Source organism: Nyctibius grandis, chromosome 15 (genome assembly GCF_013368605.1).
Source record: "Nyctibius grandis isolate bNycGra1 chromosome 15, bNycGra1.pri, whole genome shotgun sequence".
Taxonomy (NCBI): Eukaryota; Metazoa; Chordata; class Aves; order Nyctibiiformes; family Nyctibiidae; genus Nyctibius; species Nyctibius grandis.
Window position 1 is genome coordinate 7,761,852 of NC_090672.1, and position 27,553 is coordinate 7,789,404.

At 38.1% G+C, this 27,553-nt stretch overlaps 1 protein-coding gene across 1 annotated transcript in view; it reads right to left on the reverse strand.

Annotated features, from left to right (window-relative positions):
* Positions 1–27,553, reverse strand: part of CA10 (carbonic anhydrase 10) — a 185,465-nt gene that overhangs the window by 99,566 nt on the left and 58,346 nt on the right. Inside the window, exon 4 of the mRNA XM_068413434.1 lies at positions 11,230–11,372. Coding sequence (XP_068269535.1) covers positions 11,230–11,372 — 143 coding nt within the window. The remainder of the gene's footprint in view (positions 1–11,229; positions 11,373–27,553) is intronic.

The window sequence follows — 27,553 nt, forward strand, 5'->3', positions numbered from 1 at the left end:
AAAATTTGTCTAGCTACCTTTAATTTACAGTGCATTTACTCTGAGGTGTCAAAGTCAGTCTGAACTGCTTTATATTCAAGAAATAAGGGGGAAAATTAATTTCATTAAACTGCAGGCATCTAAAAGCTAGGTTTTCCTGACCAAGAAAAGCAGGCATTTCCTCAGGCTATTCTTAGATGCCTGTGTTCAAGTAGAGGAATACTAAGTAATGTTTCTGGAGAGAAGTTAGGATAAAAGCAGGCAGAAACTGTTCAATAGACACAGACTCAAAGCAGTGTTGGCTGACAAAGCTTTCTGGAGGTTTCTAGTCCAATCTCCTGCTCCAAGCAGCACAATTGTCAGTCCTGCATAAAGTAATCCATGGCTTCATCCAGCTAAGTCTCTCTCATGGATTTTGTGTTGAAAAGGAAAAAGAGGGTGTACCTTGCACATAGTCCATGCTCAGACACGTCTCACTGACTTCAGTTTAACGAAGGATAGTTCTTACCTTTTTCCTGTGCCTTTTGCATGCATTTGTTAAAGTGTTGCATAGATGCAACACTTTCTTAGAAGTAATACTGGTAATGTCGTATTTGTTACCGTATCTTGCTAGCAAATTAATTAAATTTACCACTTAACCAAGCATGAAAACATGTTTTCAATAATAATTCAATAAAAGCTGCATAAGCTGGGAACAATTACATATCTCATTGAAGAATCCAGTATCACCAGAGGTGACCATTTTAGTCATTAAATAAAGTGTGATTGCCCATCTATAGTGCATCAACAGAAAGCTGATAGCCCAGTTAGCTTCAATGAGCCAACAGAGGATGCAGGTAGTAAAGCTTATTGATTGGGCTCAAAATACCATAAAAAGCTAATGAAACATAACTTTCATTTTGCAAAAAATTGCAAAATATATCTCTCTAATGCTTTGTGGACTCTTGCTACCATGGCAGATCTTGAGATGAGAACTATCCTTCTCATTCTGGAATTGTTCCAGTTTTCTTCTTGTTTGCAGCCAGTTTCTGTCTACTCTAATGGGGTGCAGGTTCTCGTGTTCTCTACAGTAGTATCATTCTTTTTCATAACATTTGATGTGTAGAACTCCTCTCTCTTTCTGTCTTCTCATGCTGTTAAAAAATGACTGTAGTCAGACTAACAGTAACATTTATAAAGTTTGTTGTAATAATTTGACATACTCAATATTTCATCTAGCACAGCTGTTTTATTCTCCCATTACATACACCAGATGCTGTTATATTGTTCCTAATTTATGCATGGAGTGTTCAGTTAAAAGCTGCTGCATACTTCCATGCCATGCAGCACCGGTTTACAGCTCAGCAGCACAGCTCTCTCTCCAGTAATCACCTCTATGCTGCTCACAGGAAAATGGCAGTCCCAAACCTTCCAAAGACAACAGATGGTATCTGGCAGAGGCAGGAAGAAAAGTTAAAGTGCTGGCATGCATTTTGTTTCTCCCAGTAGTTCCTCTTTTTAGGAATCTCTTTGGTATCTAGTTCACTGCACATCCCTTTACTCATATGATTAATTATGCAGGGCACAATGGTGCACTAAAAAAGGACAAACATTACTAGATGAGGGATTTTAGATGTTGAAACGGGTATGTGGTTTTACAGCTAAAGGGCTTTCGGGAAAAGAGAAGTCTAAGTGGAAGAGAGGATATGAGCACAGTCCATTGGCCAAAATAATCCTTTCCATGAGATAATCAGAGAGCCCAGAACTAGCTGAGGAAAGAGACTGGACTGAGAATGCCTCGTTATTAACAGCATTATCAGAGATCTTGAAATGAAAGAGAAACAGGTTTTTACCCAAAGAATGATAGAGATGCAAGTGAAATACTCCCTGAGTTGTGATGATTTCTCGGTTCTTACCTAGTGCTTTGTAACGGTTTTCACTAACACAGCCTTCAATGAACAAACGTTATTTTGGAGTTTGCGGTGAAGAATATATTCACAACTGTTTCTGATTTTATATTTTTTGCTTAATTTGTAGGGGATGACCGGTAGCTGTTAGCAGTCCAGGCAGCAATACATACAACATGATAGGCATCAAGAATGAAGGACTGGTCCTTTCACGAGGATATTATGCCTTCACTTGCAGAGGTAAGCATTCATCACGAAACTGGTCTCAGACTTCTTCCTGCTAAATAATTTCTCCTCTTCCCTTGCACTGTTTTGGGAGAGTAGGAACAGGAGGTGATAAAGCAGCTGGACACATATAAACATCTTGCTGATATTTGCAGTGATATTCTAAGGGGAACTGAGTAAACCTTCAATTTCAAACAGCATTTAAAGAACATGACATTTGGAGAAATAACAGTCCATTCAGATATCCTGAGCTGTTTAGGCAGAAGTTTCCCCCAAATCACGGAGACGAATGCAGAGATGCCCACCATGGCTGTTTGAGCTCCAGACCAGCTGTGCAGTGCCAACCCAGATACTCTTGTTTTCATAATTTAAGCTGATACCTGTGCTGCTTGTTCTCTGAGCTAGCTTTGGTACTTCTGAACAGATTCTCTTGTGTGCACCTTTGGCCTATGAGACTCACCACATAGCTGTAAGAGGATTTTAGCTGTGACTTTGCTCAGTATAAGTATAGTAATTCTTACACGTGCCCTTGCATTGCAGTTTGCAGTGGTCCTCAGAAGGCTTTGTGATGCTTAGCTCCCTAACTTGAATTTATCACAACAATAAGAAAAAAGCATGTCATTTATGTTCAAATGCTGCTGCATCTTCTAAACAAAGTTTTTCTAAAAGAATGAAAATTCCTTGGGTGAGACACTCCTTGGGTACACTGTTAAGATTTTTATTCAAGCAATGTTACATTCTTATTAGCTCATTAACTTTATTTTGCTTATGATGTTGAGTTGTCAGTGCTGTACTCCCTCAAAGATACTGAAAATGATGCATTTCTGCTGGAGAAAATAGCAGCCAAACACTGACATGCAAATCAGTGGTGTTAACAGTGGCAATCTACAGGATATGCAATTTCTTTCTTTAATATACATCTACCCGTGAAATTCCCTGTTTGTTATGTAAGTCCTTAGCTTCGATAGCTCCTGCCTTCACAGACACACAGTGCTTGCAATAAGATGCCTATGACACAAGATACTGCAAATAATTCATTATAATAGTAACAAACTAGTTTTTGACCTGTTTCCTACCTTCCCTGCTCTAAGTCCAGTATCTGTTGGCCAGTTTCATCCAACTTCGACAAAGAAGAAGATATCTTGGTGTTTTGTGAAAACTGGGTAGAAGAAAGGACCAAACCAATTTTGTACTGAGGAACAGGCAGATCAAACTCAGGTATTACAGACTGCTGTTAGCAGCAGTCAACGGGGCAATCAGCAGGTGCATTTGCAGACTGGTTGGCACAAAGGAACTTGGAAATAGCCACAGCATTTTCTGCCTTTGTCTTCTAATGGAGGGAATCTGTGGAGTAGTGGAGAAGTGATAATGGGGGATAGAGGCTATAAAGAAGCTAAAATGAGACACTGTAGGAAACAAGGCTGCATTATTTCTTCTGTTTATGGAACACTTTGTGTTAACAGAAGAATTGTTACAAAGAGGCCTTCCAAAAGGTCAAACAAGATACAAAAATCATTTACAACCAATATGTAGCTACCTCAAGGACTGAGGACATTTGGGTGATGACAAACGGATAAGTAGATGGCACAAAACTTTGCACGATAATAGAGGACTGTTTCATCTGAAATTTGATCATAGATGCTAGCATACATCCCTCTGCTTCCCAATAATATCCTCTGTAAACATACATATACATATACATATATATATATAAAAGGAGCGTGGTGTAAGCACTATAAAAAGCCTGGATACAACATCCATCAGGTCATGGGTAGACAGTGGCTTACTTGCATTGAGAAGATTTTAAATAGACAAGATGAAGTGCCAAAGTTTTAAGCCAGAAGTTGAGATTTAGAGGCATGGATTTACTGTTGGGTGGCTAGTGAATCCGAGAATCTCTCCAGTATCACTGCCTTCTGTCCATGCCAAATCCATCCTGGTAGTGAGGTTCCGGGTGAAGAGTTTCTCTCCCCAGTGTTCAAATCTGTCCCCGGGGAAAATCAAACCAGGAGACATTTCTGTGCTTCTAATTGAGCAATACCTAGTAAATAGGCCCATACGTGTCAAACAGGGAGTTACAACCCAATCCATTGTCAGGCTATCAAAGCCATGGCAGCCTGTAGTTTTTAGTAACACACTGGAAGAAAAGATCATGAATGTATATTTGCATCAAAAGCTTAAGTCACCTAAAAGTAGCTATTAATGTCCACCATATAAATAATATGCTTTACAAAACTAAACACAAAAATACTTTTATCTGGAAGGGCTGTGATGATATCAAAAGTAAATTTGTGTGATTAAAAATAATTGACATTCTAATCCTTTTTTTTTTAAAGTTTCTTTGCACAGTACATTTGGACACTATTTTGGCTAGAGGTCTTAAACAGTCCTAGATAAAACAGGACTAGATGAAATACTTGGTTAAGGCAAAGTATCTTCAAAGGCTTTTAAGTGCCAGCTCAGCACAGCTGCGCTGCCCTTGGCATAGCCCTGGAAGATGCTGTGATTTAAAGTCGTATCTGCGATATATTTCTTTGCATTGACTGTGTGGCAGGGAATGGAGGACTGCAGAATGCAAGTAGAGGGATTTCATACTCTTAGTAGCAAATTATGATGTTGATATGCTGCCTCCAGCTGCTGGCTGGGGCACAGAAGAAAGGATATGGGAGTAAAGGGTACACGCATTCCTTTTACTACACATCCAAAGAAAGTGAAGAAACACAATTTTTCCTTATTAATCCTAGTCTGCTCTTCCCCTTCCTCCTCATCCCCAATATATACCTCAAATGTATCTATGTGGCGACAAGCCATGTAAGTTAGCGTATTCTATGCAACATCCTCTTCTGCTGAATAGCTTCCCTGAGACAGGTGGCACTGAGTTGTTAAAATAAATAAGAATGCAGTATGCAGTACAGTATTTTTTCCGAGCAGTATGTCACAGGTTAGAGACTAGCACTACTTACATTTATATGATGTACGTTTTCACCTTGATCCCAAAAGCGGCTTTGAGATAGTCAGATCTTGTGAGTTCATATCACTGAAATAAAGAGTCATCTTTCTTGAAAAAACGGGATTATCTTTTAATAGTCACTTCAGATGCTCCAACTGCCTTGTGAAACAATCCCCTCGGGGTATATAAGCACCCACATTAACTTCCTTCAGATGGTTTTAAGCTATGATGCAAGTTATACAGATTTAAGTTCAAGATAACTTTACAGAACCCATCCCTTTACCTATTCACAGCACTATCCAGACCTGGAGCCGATGCAACGGTGACAAAACATAAATTAAAAAAATGAACAGTTTATTGACTTTCTTTACAAATGATGCTGGTTCTTCAGACTGATGCTTTAATCAAATGTCTTACAGTGAGTTTTTGGATTCTGAAAAATTCTGGAAAAAGACTGCAGAAGACACCTTATGTGTTGATTCACCTTTATTTGACTGCTGAAATGATGAATGATAGGATACAGCCTTAGAAAAAGGAGGTAAGCTAAGAGTCTTGTACACATACACACACAGGCATACATACATCCACACACACTTATTTTCCCTATAGGACAAATGTTCTAAATCGAGACAGGAAAGATGAACGGGATCCTAGAGAAGACTCATGAAAATGGGACTGTATGTATTTGGCATTTTCTACTGATGTTTCAATATTCTACTTTTTATTTCTGTTCTTCTATGCAAGTTTACAAAAGGAAATGTTTCTTTATTTTAATCATCATCTTTACATTAGCTAGTTAAAACAGACTTCCCAATGATTTTTGGTAGTCAAGTTTAACTTCCTTCTCTTTTTTTCGGTTTAAAAGCTGAAATTTCCATTGTCAGAGCTACATTGATAGTTTGGGTCTGTTTCGTGTTCAGGAACACAAGCAACAACTTGATAAAGAAGCTGGAGGTAAAACTACTCAGCTATAATTGCTTTCAGTTGGAAGTTACATAAAACAAACAACAGTTACAGATTCAAACGCTCACCTAAGTGACACAGAGGGCTACCCCACATCTAAGCAATGCTATGATGAGCTATGATTTTCTGTCACTTTCTGTACAGAACAACATATCCCAAATAAAAAAAGGGTACATGCAAAAGGATTATTTTCTCTTTCCAATTTTCTTGCAAGGCCTGCAACCCCCTGCAATACACACTGTCCCTTACATTAAGAACAGTTTCTTACCCCCAATTTATGTACATTTTCCTCCTCTGCTCCAGAATCATCTACTGATGGTTTTCCTCAGCCTGTTGAGTGACACGCAGCTTAAATACTCCCACTGCTTTAGCATCCAGATCCCAGTTTGATGAGGAGCTGCTGATCCACAGATTTGTTTTTGATTATTAGATACAGTTCATTGACCACTGCTTCAGTTTTTTCCCTTAAGCTCCTTTCTAACATCTAATCCTAAAACACATAGTTTAATTCTCCTATCTATAAGCAAACCGTGCCTGCTTCAATCTTCAACAATCAGCGATTAACAGTACCAGGAGGAAAAACAATGAACTTGCACTTCTCTCTAACACCAGACTGCTACTCAGAATTCTGAATGGCACATTTGACTGCCACAGCAATTTGTATTTCACCCTGGCAGCAGTGTTATTTATCCCCGTCTTTTCTAGCTTACAGCAGAATTGACATGTGTCTATTATGAAGTACCTACCCCAACACAATCAGTGCCCATAAAAACTGCTTTACAAACTGCACCCTTTTGCCATTGAACTGAGAGCACAAAATTGTAAAATGTTGAGGCCAGGATTTACCACAAGGAGAGGTATGTGGATTCTCATTAGTTCTTGTCGGCATGGCAAGTGTTTTGTCTCAGATGAACTGGTGGCAGCTGAACAATAACCTTATGTACGCTAGCATCTTCCCCAGATATCTTGACTTTGAGAATATGATTCAACTTCTGTGTACAAAATGACATGGAACATCCCCATCCACTACAGCAGGCCCTCAGTAACAAACATTTCTTTGATACTGTGCCAAAAATACCCGCTTTCAAGAAAATATTATCATATTTTACTAAGTTTCAATATGTCATGCATTTATTATTTTATGTTTGTAACAAAAAAAAAGCAAGGAATGAATCATCCTTCTGAGACCAGGAAATGTGTTTTAACAATGCTAAAATACAAAACTATAATGCATTTAAAGCATATGGTGTTAGGAGACTTGCACACCTTTACTATGACAGCAGAATCAGTATGAGAGAAAAAAAAATCTTCAGCCTTTTCATATCAGTGGTTATAGCCCCAAGTACAGAATCAAGTACAGAGACAAGACATATGTTACTTTTACTTCTGCAAGGCTTGAAATAAATATCTAGGTTTATAAATAGACCTAAGTGCAGGATGAAATAAATCCAAATAAGATACTATCAAAACAATGCACGATGTATATTAGAAGATAGAAAAAGAACAAAGTTGGTACTGTTGAAAATTCCTTTGAATACATCAAACTATTTAGTAGTTGGAGGCCAGCTGCTGCTCCAGTCTTTGTTTGAAACTACATCATTAGGAATTGAAAACAGGAGAGCAACTTACTGAAATAAACAATTGAGGAGGGAAAAAAGAAAGCAATGGACAAGACCTTTGGCTAGTGCCAGTTAGCCCAGCTTCAGTAATATCTCAGACTCTAACCTTCTAATGGATCTACTGCCCCATTTCCATAACAGCAGATCCCCTTGATGTTTCGAATAACATCCCATTGAATGTTTTTCCAGGGTTAGCACCCCCACCTTTGCAAGGATATCATGGGTTGCATTTAATTACTACACAACCGCAACTGAGATACAGTTTAACATATAATTTGAAAGGTACTGCTGCCAGTACGAGAGCATATCCTGAGCTCTAAAACAGGGTACAATATAGCGTGAGGAGTAAGCCCGCTCAATCACTTCTTGACAAATCTAGGATCTCCTAGGAAGTGTCCTGTGGTAGACAAGCAAGCTTGTTTTATGACAGCAGACAAGATTAACTATCAAGCAGAGTAGTTATACTGGAGCAAAACCCCCTTGATACTCTGAAGAAGCTGTAGAAAGGCATTCTTGTGCCCATTCAGGACTCCTTTACGATTTCAGTGGTGCTCCACTATCACAGACAACCAGAAATTTAGAACACACCAAGATGCACATCTGAGTCCCCACATATTCCAAATTGATTCAATGTCAAGAAAGGATCACTGAAGTGACAAGGACACAGAAGTCCCTGTATAGAGACAGATCTAGATCCTGAATATACATTTTTCCCTATAAATGCTCTACTAACAGCAAAGTTTGCAAGTACCTCTGAAATAATACTTAGCATTTTTTCTTGTTCTAAAGGACGAGGACAAATAAACAAGTTACTTTAACCTGCTTGTTTCATTTAGGATCACTTACTAACACATCTGAGAACATGCAGTACTATAGAAGTATTATAAATGTTAAACAGTTATTTAAGCAGCAATACTATATTTCATTTTTTATTCATTAAAGTTTTTGGTGTTTGCATCAGACTTTTGACTTTCTAAAGCCACTCTAAATCAAAACATCATATTATTAAGTCCTCTAAAAATTCATCACAAATCAGTTTACAGATGACATTGATGTCTTATTGCTATCCATTCCTCCTGGACCATTTCTAACAATTCATTTTTTATATTCCTGTAGTGCTGAAATATGGTTCACACCAGTATCTGTCCTTTTAGTAATCACCAAAGCAAAGCCTGGCAGTTGTCATATATTGCACTCTTGAGAAAAATGCTAGTAATACTCTGAATTGATTGAACAGCATGGAATCAGAACTAGCTGGCAGAGAAACCATTTAACTGATTTCAATTCATAAATCTCTTTTCTCCTATCCTATTTTAGTTTAGAAACTGCTAAATATTGCCATTATCTTGTGATGCATAGAATGAACCAATTATTTATAAAGATATTAATTTAAATAATACGTGATTGCATTCATTAATGTCCCATATGAGCAGGCAGACTTATGGATCTTACTGAGTAACTTTCATTTATTCACACTGAGCTAGAGAATGTATATAACAGTCCTTGGCCAACAGACATCGATTTGTTTATTTCCCCAGAGGTCAACATCAGGTACAATGGCCTTCCTTGTCTTAAAAATAAAGTGATTTTAAACAGAACTTTACTTGCTGTAAACTATAATTTAAATCCTTGAGCATGACCTAAAACGATTAGTAATGCATAGCATCACTTACATGACAACGTTTAATTAACTGGCAGGGATGCATTTAATGTCTAAAGCAAATGCTATTACTTAACATGTATTTAGGAGGAAAAAAATAAGTATGGCCAAGACCTGTACTTCAGTCTTAAAGAATCTTGGAAATAGGGCCCCTGAAAGTCCACAGAGAATGATGAGATCAACGGCAGATGGGTTACGGGTAAGTCAGGGGACAAATTTTGGGAGACCAAAGGCAGAGCTCTTGGAGAAGAGAGACTGCCAGCACAGGTCAATGGAGAAAGAAATCCCAGCAGAGGACTAGCTCAGAGAGAAGTGAGGTGGTGTGTTCATCCACTGCTATCATCCATGACAGTCTGAAAATGCCTGCTTTGGAAACTGAAACGCCCAGTAGTTGCTGTCTAAATGTCACTGGACTACAGTGGCTCATCAGTAAAGTTATTCTGTTGTCCTGTTGCTGATTGCCTTGGTGCTTATGTGAATGCAAACAAAACAAGCAGAGAAAGTAGAAGTGTTTTGCTTTGTGACAGAGTGGAGGAGTGTGATTTTCATATTAATAAGGGTTTGTATTGTTTATTAAAAAGGGCTGTTTATCTGAAATAGGCTGCATGTTAAATTCATTAAAATGGATAATCAAGAGAGAAAGCTGGGCCTGAGAGAACTGAAACTTGGGGAGTTCCCTCAAGAGCAGCATTTATTCTGGGGAATGTATCTGCATGTAAACTCATTAAATACCTTGTGCTAAGATTCTGGATCTTGAAATCCAATTGTCTGTATCAATGATATTCAGCCTTCAGGACCTGAAAAGCCACTTTCTCAGGAAACAGAGAAGCACAAACATACAAAATACCACAGCACAATTCAGAATAACATCTGATGATGCTTGAACTGTAAATCGCATGACCTGATACCACACGGCAATCGTCGGACAGCACATAAAGCAATATATTATTGCTTACTGGAACTGTATTGTGAAAAATTGGATCAAAGAGGTATAAATATTTGGCAAACTGCATTGCCATCCCTTTTGCTCCTGAATGAAATGGGAAGAAGTTTCTTCTCAGCCTCAGATCAGAAGTAACTATTAAGTCACCTGCCGTGTAACAGGTCAAAGACTACTTTTCTCCCCTTGTAGGCTGCGGGGTAGGAAGACAGTGATGCTGTCCTTCATACTCTCCTTTCAGACCATTCCTTTTCTTTAGGAACAAGAAAACTATTTTTTTATTCCCAAGTGGTCTAAATAATTGTAGGCAAGTCTCAATCTAGTTTACTAAAATGCCTTCCGTTACTAATACTGAAATAAAATAAACTCTCTAAAGGAACTGGCTAGAAAGGTATGGACTTAAGGTGGAACCCTTAGTCATAAATTCTGTAATGGAATGGTTTGGAGCAGTTTTGGTCTGCTGATGTGGAAACTGAGAACTAAACAGGTAACTGGTTTACAGAAATTAAGCAGTGCTCCCCACTGAGCTCAGATATATATCTCATAGTTCCTTTTTATTTCATAACATAAAGAAGTTCATTCATCCCTTCCTACCCCTTAATGTGATGGCACTGCAATTTCATCCTCTTTTAGATGAATAAAAGAAGGTCCTGGCCATCTTAAACAACACTTTTAGAATAGCACCTTTAAAATGCCACTCAGGATGAACACCAGATTTATTTATAAATGTGGAGTTTCTAAATGAGATGCTATTCTTCCAGACAGCAGAGTTTCAAGTAACAGTTAATATGAAAATATAAATATGTGCTAGAAGACACCTAAAAATGTATGGTTGGTCTCTCTCCAGCAGTGATGAAATTGAGTGATTTGCAAAGCACTATGTTCGTTATTCTGCCTCAGAGATGACTGAGATAAAAGTATAAATGCTTTAGAAATATCAAATATAGCAAATGTTTGTAAGTCTACTAACTTCTTGTTTTTATACCAGAACATGATAGAACACATACCTTTCTTCCCCCTGTGTTTATGCGAAGTGGAGTTAAGAAGGGATCAAAAATCATATGGCTGGTTTCAATATTGACAGGCGACTGTCTTTTCCCAACAGAGCAAAGATTCCAAGCTGAGTTCACCAAACCCCAAAACGAGGGAACTGCAAAATATAAAAAAAGTTCAAGTTTAAGAAAAGTCTGGAAAGACTAGAGAAATACGTGCAAGGCAGATAGCCAGATAATTAAACTTGTCATACTGTCTGCATACATACACTGAAATTGAAAACAGGCAAATTCATCTAGCACGCGAAATTTAAAACTTCATACACAAAGACCAAAACATATTGTTTCATATATTTTTGTATCAGGAAGGAAGGTTTGCTTTTTTCTTTCTCTTTTGAAGGTACCTAGATACAATCCCAGATTCAGTTACAAACAGCTGCTTCGCTGTTAGTATTATAGAATACTGAGCAACAGGAATGTGACTCATTAGTCCTTACGCTAATTTTGCATACATATGATGTGTCCTTGGACTGAAACCGTTCCATTTTACTCAACTTTTTAAAACCATATTTAGTAGAATTCTTTAAAAACCCCAGCATTACTATAAGGGAAGCTCACACATTGTTATGCCAGAGAACAAGCCTGCTCTCTAGACAGGTTCTGCTAATTTCTGTTCCATTTACCCAAACCTCTCTTTAGTCAAAGTTTGATCTAAAAAAATTCTTGTTGGAAAAGCCATATTCTGATGGTGAAGGTTAGTTCCTTCCCTGTACGTGCAATGGCTTGGAACATGGAGGAATGCCTGATTTTTGAGAAGCTGAGTTACTTTCAAAGATTTTGTGCCCCTAATTGTGAAAAGAAGAAAAATGTGATGTAACTATATACTGCTTCTCATCAGGTAGCTGCAGGCTGAAGGTTCCTATTGCATCTAGTCTGCAATTTACAGACAAGATCAACCTGAACTTGTCTTTGTATGCTGGGAAAATTTCTGACTAAATCAGTAAAGAGCAACTAACAAGATACACAAAGGACACATTTAAGTTTGTGTCTGCACACTTTGTCCCTGTCATAAGTATATAAGGCAACTTTGACTTCATCAGAATTATTCTGTATCGTTTTGTGTAGCAGGTGGAAATTTCACAGGTGTGAATGCTGATGCCTTTTTTGGCTTTATTTTTTCTTTTTACATTTTGTTAAAAGTTTTCATAAACTTTGAGCCTCAAAGCATTCTTCTAATCTACAAATCGTGTATGGCAAAGTCTACAAACTCAGGCTAATGGAAGGAGCATGTGTCTGAGTCCTTGGGGCAGGAGCACAGGTGTTTGGCCCAGAGGGTGGAGCTGAAAATAATCCCTCAGCTGCTTATAAAAAGCTTTTCGGTGGCTGAGGCTAATTGTATGCAGGATGTTGCAGTGTGAATGCTTGGTTTTCTTTGTAGTTTTTGCATACTTTAGTAGGAGCCACATAGAGTGTTGGTTGGATTTGAACCTTGCATTTGTGGTAGATGTAACCCATTGAGAAGATATTCCTTGGAGGAGAGACAGGTGGAAAATATCTTCTGAGTAGCGTACCTCATGAAAATGGCTGATCTTGGTGAGTGTTTTCCTATCATGTTCAGTTCAGAACAGCTCAGTTCTTTTTTTCCCTCAAATTTTGAGTGTACTTAGGTGTAAAGCTTTGGTTGTGTTAATATATAGCTTCATGTAACTTTTCTACAAAAGCAAACAAACTTTAGGGTTCTTCTTAGATAATTGCTTGCACAGCAAAACTTCATCATGAGTATCTACACAGAATTGATGGAAAGTGTTTTGCAGTTGTTGAGTATCTGCCTATTCCAGTAGTTAATAAGCTATTGTCCACAGATGTTACTTTTATTAGAAAATATTTGAAACCTGAATTTTCAGCTGAAGCCTTTTCTTCTTTGTGCTAGCCTGTCTGTGCATCTACAGGTGCTACTCATGTGGGTGAGCTCAAACAGCCCTTAAGGGATCCAAGTGGTACAGCCATAATTGACATGTTATGGCTAGCAAAGCTTAAAGTTCCCTTGTATTCCCTAGTTGAACAGTTTTGGAGTGAACATATGCTAGTGATACCTTAAATTCAGGGGTGAAATATCTTTTCTTAACACCTGACATGGACAATCAAATCAGCTCACATGCAAAGCCCAAAATGGGTAACTACTCTTAGTATGTACTGCATGAAATCTGTAAGGAGGGATGATAGTGTAATGCTCTATGGCTCTAGGAAAGCAAAGATCAGGGAATAGCACCCAAAATGGTTGGAATTGCAGATACCTACATCAAATTATTTCAGTAATCTTTTATTTGAATAATAAACCCTGTGTGTGCTCACCCCCTAGAAGGTCAGATGGAAGGCCTTTAAAATAAGTGAAGCTTTGTGTGATCAGAAAAATGAAGAGGCAGTATGGTCTTAAAAATTTATTTGGCTCCTCAACCCTACCAGTCAATTCCTACTTCCATTGGAGACTTACAAGTCTACAGAAGCTCCCAGAGAATGCTAAATTATAGTGCTAATGCTTTGAAATGGAATAACATAAATGTATCGTAATTAAAAATAAAATGGAACACAATTATTTGTGCTTTTTCTTAAGAAAAAAACCATAGGATCTCACTTCAGTTTTTGTCGGAGAGAAAAACCCTCTTTATGCAGAGGTCTAAAATAAAAGTTTTGGTTAATTGAGATAGGGGGATTTCTCAGTGGAAATCAGGCTGTGTTGTTATTTAAAAGAGAAAAAAAAGTAATGATGAAACCATAGAGCTGTAGGTTCAAGAGGGAAAATACTAAAAGGGAAATTTGTTGCTTGAATGGTTTCTAGTATTAATAAAAAAAAATTTCTGGGCAGAAATTCTCTTGGTATTGGTAAAAACAATTCTTTAGCAAGCTTTTTAAAAATAAACAAACAAGCTAGACATAAGTGCAATAAAATGGCAAGCCAAACAGGGCGGTCCATTATCTTCAAGTTCATATTACTTAAAGAATTTATAATGCAACTGGGATTGTCCTCCCAGAAAAGCTGCACTGGAAGATAGCTGCTATGAGGGGATGTTTTATAATGTTATTTCTGTTTTTGACAGGGAAGCCTTGCATTCTGTGCAATGCCTGTCACACCAGCCCACCACCAGAAAGCCAAGAAAGTGGAGCTCCAATATCATGATGTTGCACTGCAAAGGTTAGACTTGTCACCCAGGCACGTAAGTCTGTGTTGCAATCTTTGATTCCTTTCTAAACGCCTAGGAAGCTCGTGCTTAAGAATCTCTCCAGTACGTGCTTGTTGCTAGCTCTGTTGTGCATGGTTAGACAAAAAGAAAGTGCAGCAGTGGTAAGCTTACCCCAGTGATCAGAACGACTTTGTGTATGCTCCAGTTGAAGGTTAACTAAGGATGACTGACCTAAGATTGCACACCTAAGTTAACTAGTGGATGGGGATATTATGCAATATTAATGTCTGATTACATTTAATTAAAGTAATTAGTGCTGCTGCCTACATGCTCAAAGTAATAAGAAAAGTATTCAGAACCATAATGGAAAAATCCAAGGAGGCTTCATGTAGGAAACCAAAGCTTAAATTAAACACAAGTACTGAATTAACTGTTTAGTCTAAAGAAATTAGTGTATGAATCTAGGAAAACATATCAAAATATTTACTATTTTATTATTCCAGTTTAGCTAACAGACAAGGTTCTACTAGCGGTTGTCATTAATGAAACAGTATCTCCTTCCCCACAATTATGTTGTATTTCCATAAAAATCTAGTCATGCATGAGTGGGAATATGCTGCATCTTTGTGTGTGGAAATCTGAAGCATTTTAGACAGCAACCTGGTTCCTGTGCTGTACAGGAGCTACTCTTACAACCTGGTTTGCATGCAGCCCACATACTAGCTTACAATCTCATTTAACAAGGTTCTCTAGCTACTGGTTATTCTGCCAAAAGTTTCTGTATACCGATCATGTTATCTCTGCCTTTGTCTATAAATCCCCCTAAATTTATACTGCTTGAGAGCTGATTTGTTGCAAACATGTTAAATAGACATAAGGTGGTAAGTTTTTGTCTGATCAATGTCATCCCTTCCACCTTCTCATAACATAAAGAAAATTGGATGAATTCAAAGTTTATTTCCTCTATATGATGGCACACTATGGACTACAGACTTTTTTGGTGTGTGTGTTATCCCCCTCACCTTCTCCTGATATTACTTATACTTTATACCTATGCAAAAATCTCTGACAGCCTTATACATAGTCTGTATCTTATTGCAACTGCTCTTTTTTTTTTTTTTCAATTTACTGGGAACAATTTATATTGAGATATATGAAGATGCTCTAGTATCAGCATGACACAATAGAATGAGGGATTCTGATGGCTTTTACCAAACCTATGCATAACAACAGTGAAATAATAGCAGCTAGAACAATAAAGCAAGGATTGAATGATGTTCTCCTAGTGATGAGTACCAAGGATTTACCCAAATAAATACAAGCCTCCCCCCTCTAGAGCAAAGCAGTGAGCGAACAGTGTCCGCTAAGGATGCCCTTCTGTAGGTACAGCAGACTTGCAGATAAGGTAATGGTACTGTCTCCAGTGTGTGTTGATGGGCATGTTACAGCCTGCATCCATGTTGTGAGCGGAGGCAGTAGTTTTCCCAGTATGGGATCAGAGGTGTATCCAGAAGCCTGGATTTCTGTGTTGCACTGTGCTAAGACTATAACTTCCTCTTTGCATCAACTTTCAAGAGCACAGATTTTCTGAGTTTAAGTTACTCTAGAGTTCATGAGTTTAAATAAAAGGAGTCAGCTTATTCATGCAGCAGATCCTTGTTTATATATTTAAGCTTTAACATCAGCCCTGGCAATAGCGTAAAACACAATCAGATTGTATTTGTGCAGCAATTATTCTTGCCCTGTGTAATTACTGGTCCCTCAGATAAAATCTCAAGCTACTTTATTGAAGCTGGGAATTGAAACCACAGAAAGAATCAGCTATCTATGTACATCAATAAAGCAGTCCATTAATTATTTCCACCTACTCAACTTGAAGAAAATTACCATACTAATGCCTCTGGATAACCACATGACCTCCTCTGCTTCTACATAAAAGCCAAATGTGAAGTCATAAAGGCTTTGAGAGATAAATCAGGGACACCAAAGAAATGACAAAGTATGGAACGGCATTCATGTAAGTAATTGGTCACAGAAATCTCCAGACTGCAGTAATATTAGACAGTATCACAATGGTTTCAAATTTGAGAACTGAAAGTATTCTGATTTCTTCTTAAGAAGCAAAAAGTTGACAGCTGAAATATATCCCTGAGAGTAAGACAGTATTACCATTATTCAAAAGATGGTAAAATATATTAAAATTTTCATTAATAAATCTTGAAACATATAAAAAAATGAAAATTGTGAAGAATTCTAACAGCATCATATTACATGCTGCTAATTTCAAACTGGTCTGTTCAAATGTCATCTTTCCTCTGTATGAAGGATTCTCAATGACAGGAAAAATTCAACAACTGCACTGGCTAAATGAGAAAGAACAGAAAACTGGAAGGGGGAAATGAGGAGTTAAGATTCTGGAAAGACACGTTCTTCTAAAAAGTGTTAATTTTCTGCAATGCCTTTAATAGAGACATCCCACAATACCCTCTTCAATTTACCTTTTAAATTATAGCTACTTATTTCTGCCTAATTAAACATTTTATTCAATTAAGAGTTATTACCTGGCAAAAAGTGTTTAGCAATCATAATTAGTAACCTTGAACCTTGCAAAGCTTTTGCTTGTTTTCATCTACATGTTTGGGATACCAGTGTAGAAAACACTACCACTTCTTTCATTACACCGATTAAATCAGAGTAATTCACTTTTATAAATTATGTTAATCTTGGGGTAAAGAGCAGTTATACAATGGTATGTAATTAGACTTTTCTCTGCCACACTGTAGTGAATTAACATATTAACTAAAACTATACAATCAAATACTACTTTAATGTTTCCCAAAAATATACGTCAGCTGCTTAAAAGGTACTTACAGATGCTTTTCATATTATCTCTTCTTTTTGCATTATTAATATGGCAGGAGTAGGAAGGGGCGTATCTATAGGCAGAGGTATATCCAGGACCAAAACTAAGCAACTTCAGTAACGATCTTCTAGGGCTGTTGTTACTGCTATTCGGAAAATTGAATGTACTTCTCTCATTCCAGTCTAAAGGATATACAGTCTGGGGGAAAACTGTCTTTCTGTGTAATGTTAGTGAAGTTCCTGCTGCTGAAAGATTTAGCATAACTATGTCAAGAAATGGAAATGAAAACAGATTAAAGGACAGTTTGGTTTAAAGGTTAAAAAGAAACCGGCATGTCTAGTGGAGTTGGCACAGAATGCTCATCAGAAAGTCAGTCTTGGGTAGAGGAAATCCTTCTTGGTGAAAGAGCTAAAAATGAAAAGGGGAGGGGAGGAAGGCAACACCCTCTCTTCCTCCTCTCAACACAAGACACTGAGCACACACGTGGACTGGATCACTGTCTGTGTCTGCCATCCACTCACACATTGGGCTCCCTTATTATGCCTGCCAGTGCCTGGGATGCTGGTATGAGTAACTAGCTGCAACAATTACTTGCTACTCAGCTGGCAGTTTCTAATCAAGTCTGGTCAATCCTTCAGTCATCAATCACTGCCAGGGTTCAACAGATTCCCCTTGAAGCAGGCAAAGAACAAGTTGGCAATCACAACTGAGTAAGTTTTCCTGACACCCATTGTAATTTGGGGGGGTGGAAAAGAGGGAGAGTTTGGCCTGGATTTAAATGTAGACTGAAAGGGGAAAAAATGAAATGCAAAAAACAGTCGATGGTCGTTCTGCCCTTTAAACAGGGCTTTGCACTGAAATGCAGGAAACCCAGGTTTTGAGCTATCGTACGAGCTCTAGAAGTAACCCTCCCTCTTCATGTTTCTTCATCTTTTGTTTTTCTGTTTGTGCTGTGGTTCATGCTGTAAAACTCAGGACTTTGGTGGTTACTATTAAAATGAATAACTGTTCTGAGGCAGGGCAAGTGACACCTAAAGTTTTAAAGAAGATTCTGAAGAAAAGTGAAGAAAGCTTCACATAGATGAAATTGGAACACAGAAGAAAGTTGTTCAGAGAAAAGTAATTTGGAACTTATTGTTTTAAGGAAAGGGAAGACTGCTTATCCAGCAGATAACTTGAGCTCTGTTCTGTAGATTCAGCTTTATTTTAATGTCTTTGGGATACTATCGATCCTTTCGCTGAAAAATATAAATGGAAGAAGTAACATAAAAAAATTACAAAAGACAGCATATTTATTCTATCAGAAGTGCTCTTTCTGGATATCCCAGTGCTTCACAGCATACTGTTACTAAAACAAACATAACTCTTGGGTAGTAAGTTGGAATTTAACTGTTTCTTGCTAAATGCAGTATATGTCTGCACCTGTTAGCACTTCCTTTGTTAGGATGAATATCATGAGCATTGCATGCTGGAACTGCAGGGCACTAAGGCATTCCGTTTGGAGAAGGGAGGCACTGAGGGGTAAGGGCTATGTGTAAGGAGCATCCAGTAAGGATTAATCAGTCCCATTCTCCAAAACATTTGCATGTGTGACAGCAGCCTCTTGAGAATTACTTGTAGCTGTGTACTACTTTGGTTTCCCACAAGCCTCTTACAGCTAATGACAGCAAGTAATGCAGAAATGTCCTGGCTCTGCTGACTTGCAAAGACAAGTGAGGACCAAGCACAGAGTTCACCACTGAGTGCTGCAGTTCATATCTGTAATGACAGTTCAAGACAGAAACACTGATGTTCTGTGCTCTGGTATTTTCTAGAGTAATCAGATTTCTCTGACCCAGTTCCACAGGGCTCTGGCCCTGCCTGGGGATGCTATTTCCACAGTGAGATTACCAAAACTCTGTAACTTTGATTGTTCTTGGAAAGGCCAGAAGTCCTTAGGACAGCTGACTAGATGCACTTACAGTCTGAAAAAAGTTGTCTGGGCAATACTGTTCTCTTAGAAGTCCAACACAGTGCTGCCAAGCCACAACTGTAAACACAGGCATTACTATAAAATATTCTGAGACAGAAAGAAACCTTGGTCTCTCCTCAGCTGCCACATCAAACCATTCCACTAATTGCTGTCCAGCGATTGATCTTTCACTGAGTGATCTACCGCTTTTCCTAACTGCAGCTACATTCTCAAGATCTGATATTTCTGGTAGGGAAGAATCTAGTCACTGCTTCCTTGATAACATGTTGTACATACAGCACGTGGCACACAGCCTCTGCAGATAGGCTGCTGCTGTGCATGGAATCCAGCTTGATCATTATCTAGGAAAACCTGCATGTTTGGGGAGAATCTAGCTCTCTTGTAGCGAGTGATTCAGCTGAAATACTCCTAGATGTTTCTGCTACCCTGTGTGTGCAACAGGCACAGGCAGAAAAGGCTTAGTGGTCCCTTTGACTCAGGATGAACCTGGTTGCATGGGAGTCCCAATAACAGGATCTTCTACAGGAGTCTCACTTGCTGTTTTCTCCCTTCCTCCTGAATAACAATGTTTTTATCTTACTAGTCTCTACAATGTTTGACAAACTCTTTACACAGGAATTACTGTCTGAGATGTAAGGGGGTAGCTGAGTGCATGGGTATTCTTTTGGTTCATGCCACATTACCTGATTTCTGTATTCTGTGTGCACATCACAGGACAAATACACTGCTGTAGGACAACTGCACAGGAAATGTAATGGTTTCCTCCCCAACAAATTCATGCGTTGTCAATCAGCTGAATGTCAGGTTGTAACTAGTATAATGAGTGTAAGGCTGGTCATTATTGGCCTAATTTTCAGAAATGCTGAAATACATTCTCTGAATTCTCTGAAATCAGGTGAAAATATGGGAAAATGGGAAAGAACACATTTTCTTGAAAAACTGGGCCACTTATATAATCTGAAAATTCTATCAGTGTGGTGTCTACTCTAGAAAAATCCTGTACAAACAACATAAATACTGAATAACTTCTTAAAGAGGAAAGAAAGAAACTGCACTGGTGCAAGACTATCTGTAAATCCCCTACAAACTAGAGAAGAAATTAAATTATTCATCTTCACCAAATGGCTAAAATGTAGCAAATAGCTGGAGACATCTCATGTTATACACATAGTATATAACTCTTCAAACTCCAAACCTGCCTCTGCTTGTTACAGTTCTTCAGGTAGGTTTGTCCATGGTCCTATTGGCTTTTGTAGCAAATTCAAGGCAAATACTACACACTTACTCAAGTTTTTGCACACCTAGTATTAAAACCAGTTTCTGTTTTTAATATCCTTTATGAACTTGTCATTATTAGGAACTCTCTACCATTGGATTAATTGCTGTATGCGTTGCTCAAATATACTGCAGTTTTTTTAATGACAAGGTCATATTTCAAACCTTTTGGTCCGTTAATGCATTCAGTTTTGAATTCTGCTGTGAGTCTGAGCTTCCAAACAACCTTGCTGATCTTGCTGAGGCTGCTTTTGGACAGAGATATAGCAAATGAAACTGCTGAGTTCTGCTGTCAGTGAGGAAGCATTTTGCAAATATATTGGTTTTCACAAGGCTGTGAAGGCTCTTAAACACTCACCTAAATGTATGTTTAATGATACCAGTAAGTGTTTTTACATTTACTTTGAAGTTTCTGTATTTGCAGTCAAATACAGAGGACTATTCTGCAGCACTCCCATCAGACAGGCTAACTGGAAAGGTTCTCAAGCTGATTTTGTCTGCAAACAAAAAACCCCTCCAATCCCCCAAAAAACAGAATGGAAAAAAAAGCAAGCAAATAAATGCTCTAGGCATTTCTTGGAAGTGGAGAAAGGCAAGAGACAGTACTAGATGTGAGGGGAATAGATACAGGAATTTACAAAGCAGTGCAGGGGAGGGGCAGCACAGAGTGTGGGGGCTGCGCGTAGGTGAGGCAGGGTGCACGCTGATCCGCTGCCATTCTACAGACTTTGTAAGAAATGAAGGTAGCCTGCAAATCTCAGCAGCTACAGATTCAGCCTGTAAGGGTTGAAATTTATGTTGAATTTAGCACAGAATACTGATTTTGATCTCTACTCTTATACAATTTTGTTGTCTAAATTTTACATCAACTTTCTGAAAAAAATATATAAAATATATAAAATATATATATGTATCTTATTTAGTTACGTTACAGGCACTAGATCTTTGATGCTGAGATATCAAAGTATGTAAGACCAGGACATGCATGATTTTTTTTTTTTTTTTAAATGCTTGAATTTGTTTAAGAAACGGCCTTCTCAAGTGCTACAATATATTATTAGATGAGAAGTGGCGACATAAACCATGCCATGATATTGTCATAATTATTCCATCTAAAATTAGCCACCAGAGGGCAGATCATGTGTTCTTAAAGGGTTTGCATGTTGTGCCAGGGGTCCGAAAGGGGCAGGACCTGATTAGTGCTTCTCCTGAGTTCAGTGTCTTCAATCTCCTTGTAAATGGCTCTTCGATGGATGGGGAGAACAGGCCAGGGATTACATCAAGAAGGAGCCAGAGAAGGGCATGTGTGGAGGCTGTGCAATAAAGCAGGGCCACGCATCGCAGCAGTCTCCCAGCCGCTGGCAGGAGGCCAGTAGCTACAGGACTGAGCATCGGGTCAGAGCAGACCCACAGGACAGGCTGTTCAGAGAGGATTACTTGAAAACAGCTCAAGGAGACTGTTAGTGTAAGCTAAAGTGCCAGAACAGTATGGATACTCTAAAGATGAGGGCTAAAGGAACCATCTCCCCTCAGGGTTGTAGGGCAACACTATCATACTCCTGTGTGACCTTGATGTACTGCTATTGCTGTTTCCAGTCTGATTGTGCCCGATCTCACTGTTAACACATACATGCACAGACACGGAGTGACTCTCCCAAATTGCTTTGGAAGCTTCCGACTGCAGGCAAACGCACAATTCAATCTAGCAACTGAATCACAAGATCAAATTTGCTCTGAATGCATCAGCAAGAATTGATGCAGGTAATGGGCAAGGAGTGGATGCTCCCTCTTGATGTAAGATGGGGTTTGGAACTGTGCTGCTCTGCTGTCTGCACCACCTCAATGCGGAAAGCCAACAGGAGTAACTGAGTTGTGAATGTCAGGTGCGTGCTCAAGGTTAGATCAAACAGCCACTGCAAGGAGAACCCTCTATTATTTCCAACTAGCAACTCCACAAACTATGACTGAAAAGCTGTTTAGCACAGCAGTAATCTTTCCAGAACCCTTCCTTAGCTGTTTTCTTAAGCTGTGGGTGTGTATGCACATCTCATACTAGTGTCAATCACAGAGCACTACAAAAAATGCTGCTCATCTGACCAGTGCTGGCAGGTGGCATAAGTTTGTAAGGTAATAACCATGTGACGTTTTCTTTCTGTGGCTCGTAACGCCTTATTTCAGCTTGTGAAAAATGACAGTAGCAAGCACGCTATTTATGTGAGAAATACAGCAGTGCATGAGCATCATCCAGTCTGCAAGGTAACTGCTCCACCTTGAAGAGCATCACAGCAGCACCCAATATGTTTTAGCAAAGCAGTAGAGAGCAGTCAGACATGCAATGCACAGAATGCAGAATTCTAAAATCTCTCACAGGCACAAAGACCATAATCTATTTCCAGTGTGTCACGGGGAGAACAGAGGGCCTGTAGCTCTAGAACGCTCCCGACAGCCTATTGCTCTCTGCCAGAGATTGTAACAGCTCAGAAGGAATGAGCATCGATTGCTTCCAAGGGAGACATGTAAAAGATAACGTATGTTGCCTTTTTGGCAGCCTTGGAGGCTTTATTACTTGTTACCTTCACACAGAACTGAATACCTCTTATTTTCTGAATAATTTCAGCCTGTGGGTAGAGCATTTGATGGTCTTTCTAGCAGTAGAAGAATAAAATCACACCTTCCTTGAGAAAAAGAGGTTTGGAAAGAAAAGTGTTAAATGGCTACATCCAGATGGAGTAGAGAATTTATGGCCATGCACACAGAAAAGGCTGCAAAGATGACTAATGTCAAAAGTACCTTCCTCTGGATCCAAGCTTCTAAATCAACTCTAAAATTTATTACAAAAATATGACTATCAAATACACCAGCTAATAAAAAAAAGTATCATTGTCTAGAGGCAAAATCTGTAGCTGCATAATCACTGAAAATACAAGTTTAAGTTGACCTCTGTGTCACAGGCTTTCTAATTTTTTTAGAAATCAAAGTATGAACAGAGTAATCCTGGAAATAGGACTGACTGAACTAGTTAACTGTAATTCCTTAGGCTTTGGCACTACCAGCTCTTAACCTTTCCTACCTAATTTTTTTTAATAAAAAAATTCTTCTGACTTAAGTTCCCACTTGTTTTTTCAGTTTTAATTTGAATTAGTTGAATAAACATACTGGAGTAAACATTCTCTCTGACCCAACAAAGAAACTGCACTTGTCAAAAGGGCATTTAGAACTGTAACAAACTGGTTCCATATATTGGCCAGTATCTTCCATCAGTGCACCAGTCTGATTTTAACAGTAGCAAAAAAAATAAAATACTCTTTTTTAAGCACATATTAGCATATCTGAATGCATTTAGGGCTAGTTGACATGACTTCAATTTGCGCTGTCAGTGAAAAAGTGAACACAAACTATGTTATTAATATAATGCTTATTTTTCTATAAGAGCCTTATGTGTTTTAGGTATATGGCAGTGTGCTTTAGCATTACTTATGCACTCCCAGTAGATGTAATACCCAGAAGGCTCAGTAAGAACAGATTAGCTCTCTTTAGTGTTCTTGCTTCTGTTTAACCTTCCTCTAACACAAAGCTATGTCAGTAATCATAAATCCTATTAGAATTGCCATCTACAAATACCCATTCACTACAGATGAAGTTTACTCTCAACAAGTTTTTCCAGTCGGATCGGACCAAATAAAGAAAAGTAAACACCAGGCTTACAATCAAAATTGTATTTCTTTCCAGTTTACTTAACCGAGTTTCTGCACTGTCCCACCAGACAGGAAATAGAATGGATTTTTGAGACTTGACAGAACAAATAGAATTTTTTTTATCTTAAGAAAAGCTTTCTATCTTGATCTCTCACAACAACACATACAATGACTTTTCTGTCTGAGCTTTAAGAAAGGTATTTCAAGAATCAAAACAATTCAGTTCCTACCCTGCTTTTCAAACAGCTGTAGAAATTTTGCTGAGCTATAGTGGTATGCATTGAAATAAAAATCCCTCTGTTTGCATTTACCTTAGCAGAAGAGAAACAGTGGTTTAGCAACTATAAGCTATGTGCAGTGACCAAACTTACTCCAGTCCGTGTGCCTGCCTTTAACAGAAAAGAGTGAATATGTTGAGGAAAATGGAAAGTGCTTATTTCAGAAATATTTTCTGTTTAAGTAAAAAGCTGAACATGAATCACCAAAACTTAGCAAAACAAAAAAAATTTCTCATGGCTAGTGTTAACAACACTGTCTTCCTAAAGTCTTAACTGCACTACCCAGAATTACCTTGGCTATTTAATTGCGGTGCAAGAGAAACAGGGCAAAGTCTGAGTCCCACAGGCAATTGTCATTGGAAGCTTCACCTACATCAATAGTGATGCTTTTTCTTTGTTCTGCACTATTAGCTGTTGTCAGCTAGGGTAACAGATATATCTATTATGCTGCCAAAGGAAACCAGTAGAGCAATATAATGACAATTCCTGGACCACTTATAACCAGCCTACTACCTGATGTACAAAAGGAGTATTAATTTATTTTCTGTAGCATTAACTGTGGCCAATTTAATAAGAAAATGGTCTCCATACATCATTTCTTGGGACTTGGACCAGTGATTTGCTCCTCAGTCTTAGGATGTGAAGTAATTCTTTTTGCTATATTTGTGTGAGATATTTCAGAACCATAACAATGCCTGGTGTTCTTGTTAATCCACTGATTTGCTATGATAGTGATTTTTAGTAATAATCCCTCTTTTGAAACCTCAGGGTGATGATTTCAGTGGCAACATGTCCTAAGTTTGAAAATCTTAATAGATTCAAAAGGAAACAATTTGAGCACTGAGTATTTCCTAACAAGAAAGTAGTAGCTAAGAATAGTAAATTACCTGGCTTTGTAGAAAACAGTTTTATTCTCGGTGATGCTTACAGGGTTTTTTGGTGGAAAAACATCCAGTTGTAGATAAACTAAAGTTCCCTCTTGTTTCTTCTATTGTGTGTGTTTCAAAAAATTCTGATCATTTCTTGAGCAAAACATTCGTCAACATTTTGTTTCCTCAGAAAAGCCATAGTTATCACATTATCTCTTCCTTTTCTGGCCAAAACATTTTTATTAAAATATAATTAGTGCTTGCAGTTAAGCGTTTCCCTGAATTACAGATACGTTCTGAATACACATCACTTGTCAACAGATATTAAATAAATTATCCACATCTAATTCCAAATTTATGCTTAACGTCTTTTACAATCCCTGAAATTCCCCCTTTACCTTCTACTTCTTGGCATGTTTTATGCATGTTCTATTTTTGCTATGTAGAATAAATATCAAAGTGGACACAACCTTTTAAACAGGGGACATTTGCATGTGGCTGAGGAAGAATCTCTATTTTTTGTTCACACAATTGAGTTTGCCTGTTTTCAGTTCCTCTTCCTTCAAAAAATACACTCCAATTTGCAGAACAAAAAACTCCATAAACTGTAACCTCTGGGAAATGTCTTCTCTGATACCATCTGGAGCTTCTTGCTGCCATCATTGGTGGAAGGATTTTGTGATGCATTTTAAATCAAAAGTTCTTATGAAATGTTGTCTGGATAAAGCAGTTCAGATGGACTGCCTAACGTACAAGTCCACAGCAGTCATCGTGGACCTGCCTGAGTATCTCCAAAGATGCCAGCAATTATGAAGTCTCCAGTTCTAGAAATTTCTTTGAAAAAGTAAGAAGCACAGTTTTTGCAGCCTAGTGAGGTTTCTTTAAGGTCTCTTTTCTCTGGAATAACACTTCTCGTAACTCCTTAAAAGTCTGAAAACACTCTATAACTCATTATGCAGATGAACCTCATTTTCTGCAGTCAAAACAAACTTATTACTTCCAAGGCAACCGCTACTCTCCATTGAGAAACACAGGATATTCTTAGTTTATTTTTAAGCTGAATATTCTATATTTAACTTATTTTTGTAGTCTAAGTTGCATGAAACTTTGATTGTAACAAACCATCTATCAAGCAAGTTTTGGTGCACTACCTTGATGACAGACAAATACACTACTTGTCTACTTCTCTCTGCTCTCATACTTATAGACCAATCTCTGTGGTATCTGAACACCCTTAAGAAGATTTTTGAATGTTTTCCTTTAAACTTAAGCAGTATCTGACAGGATGCTCTAGCATTTAATAACACTCTCACAAGGAAAAAAAATTCTCAAGAGAGTAGACTGGAAACCCATAAATACATTTAGCTTCTTGATCTGCATGCACATCCCCGTATTTTGTCATGAATGAGGTTTAATTAAACAAACTGAAATTCCTGCGTTTGTCAAAAGAGTTTTTAAATTCTTTCTTCTTTTGCCTAGTTCTTGTTATCCCTTGTACATTAGCATTTCTAAATTGTAAAGAACTCCTCTTAAATTTTGCATTAGAAAACAACTTCCACAGATCCTGAATTTGGCAATGACTGTTCTGGCCACTGACTGTACAGGAGCAGGTGGCATTGGGCACAATAAATAGATTTAAAATTAAGCAAACTTCTTTTCACTCCTTGAACATGATGATGCCAACATTTCAGGCTTAGGCTCAACATTAAACAAGACATAAAATTAAGGCAGCTTCCCTGAAATTTTGCAAGACGATAAAAGCACCTTAGAGCCAAATACCTGCCATGGCTCTTAAGAAAGCAAAATACACAAACCTTCACAAGCATGTTTCTAATTACCGATTTTACCGTTTGCCTTGACTTCTCCAGAAGGAAAGGAAATTGTGATTTCAAATTCCTCTATTTTGAATCTCTGAATCTGAGTGTCTCTGAATTTGGGCAACTCCATAAACTAGGTGGGCTTGTTCAAATGTTTTCTTTATTACCAGAATGATCACCTCCTCTTAAATGTTGACAGAATCTGTCATTTTCATCTGCCCATTATTCCCTGTATACCTAATGCCTAGGTAAAAGTAACACCAACACTGGCTTGCAGCTTGCCCTTTAACGCTTACATGCAAACCTGTCAGTTCTTCACATTAAGATACATTTACTCTTTTCAAAACACATTCAAGCTGACTACTAATTCTACAGTCCTTGACTTCATAGG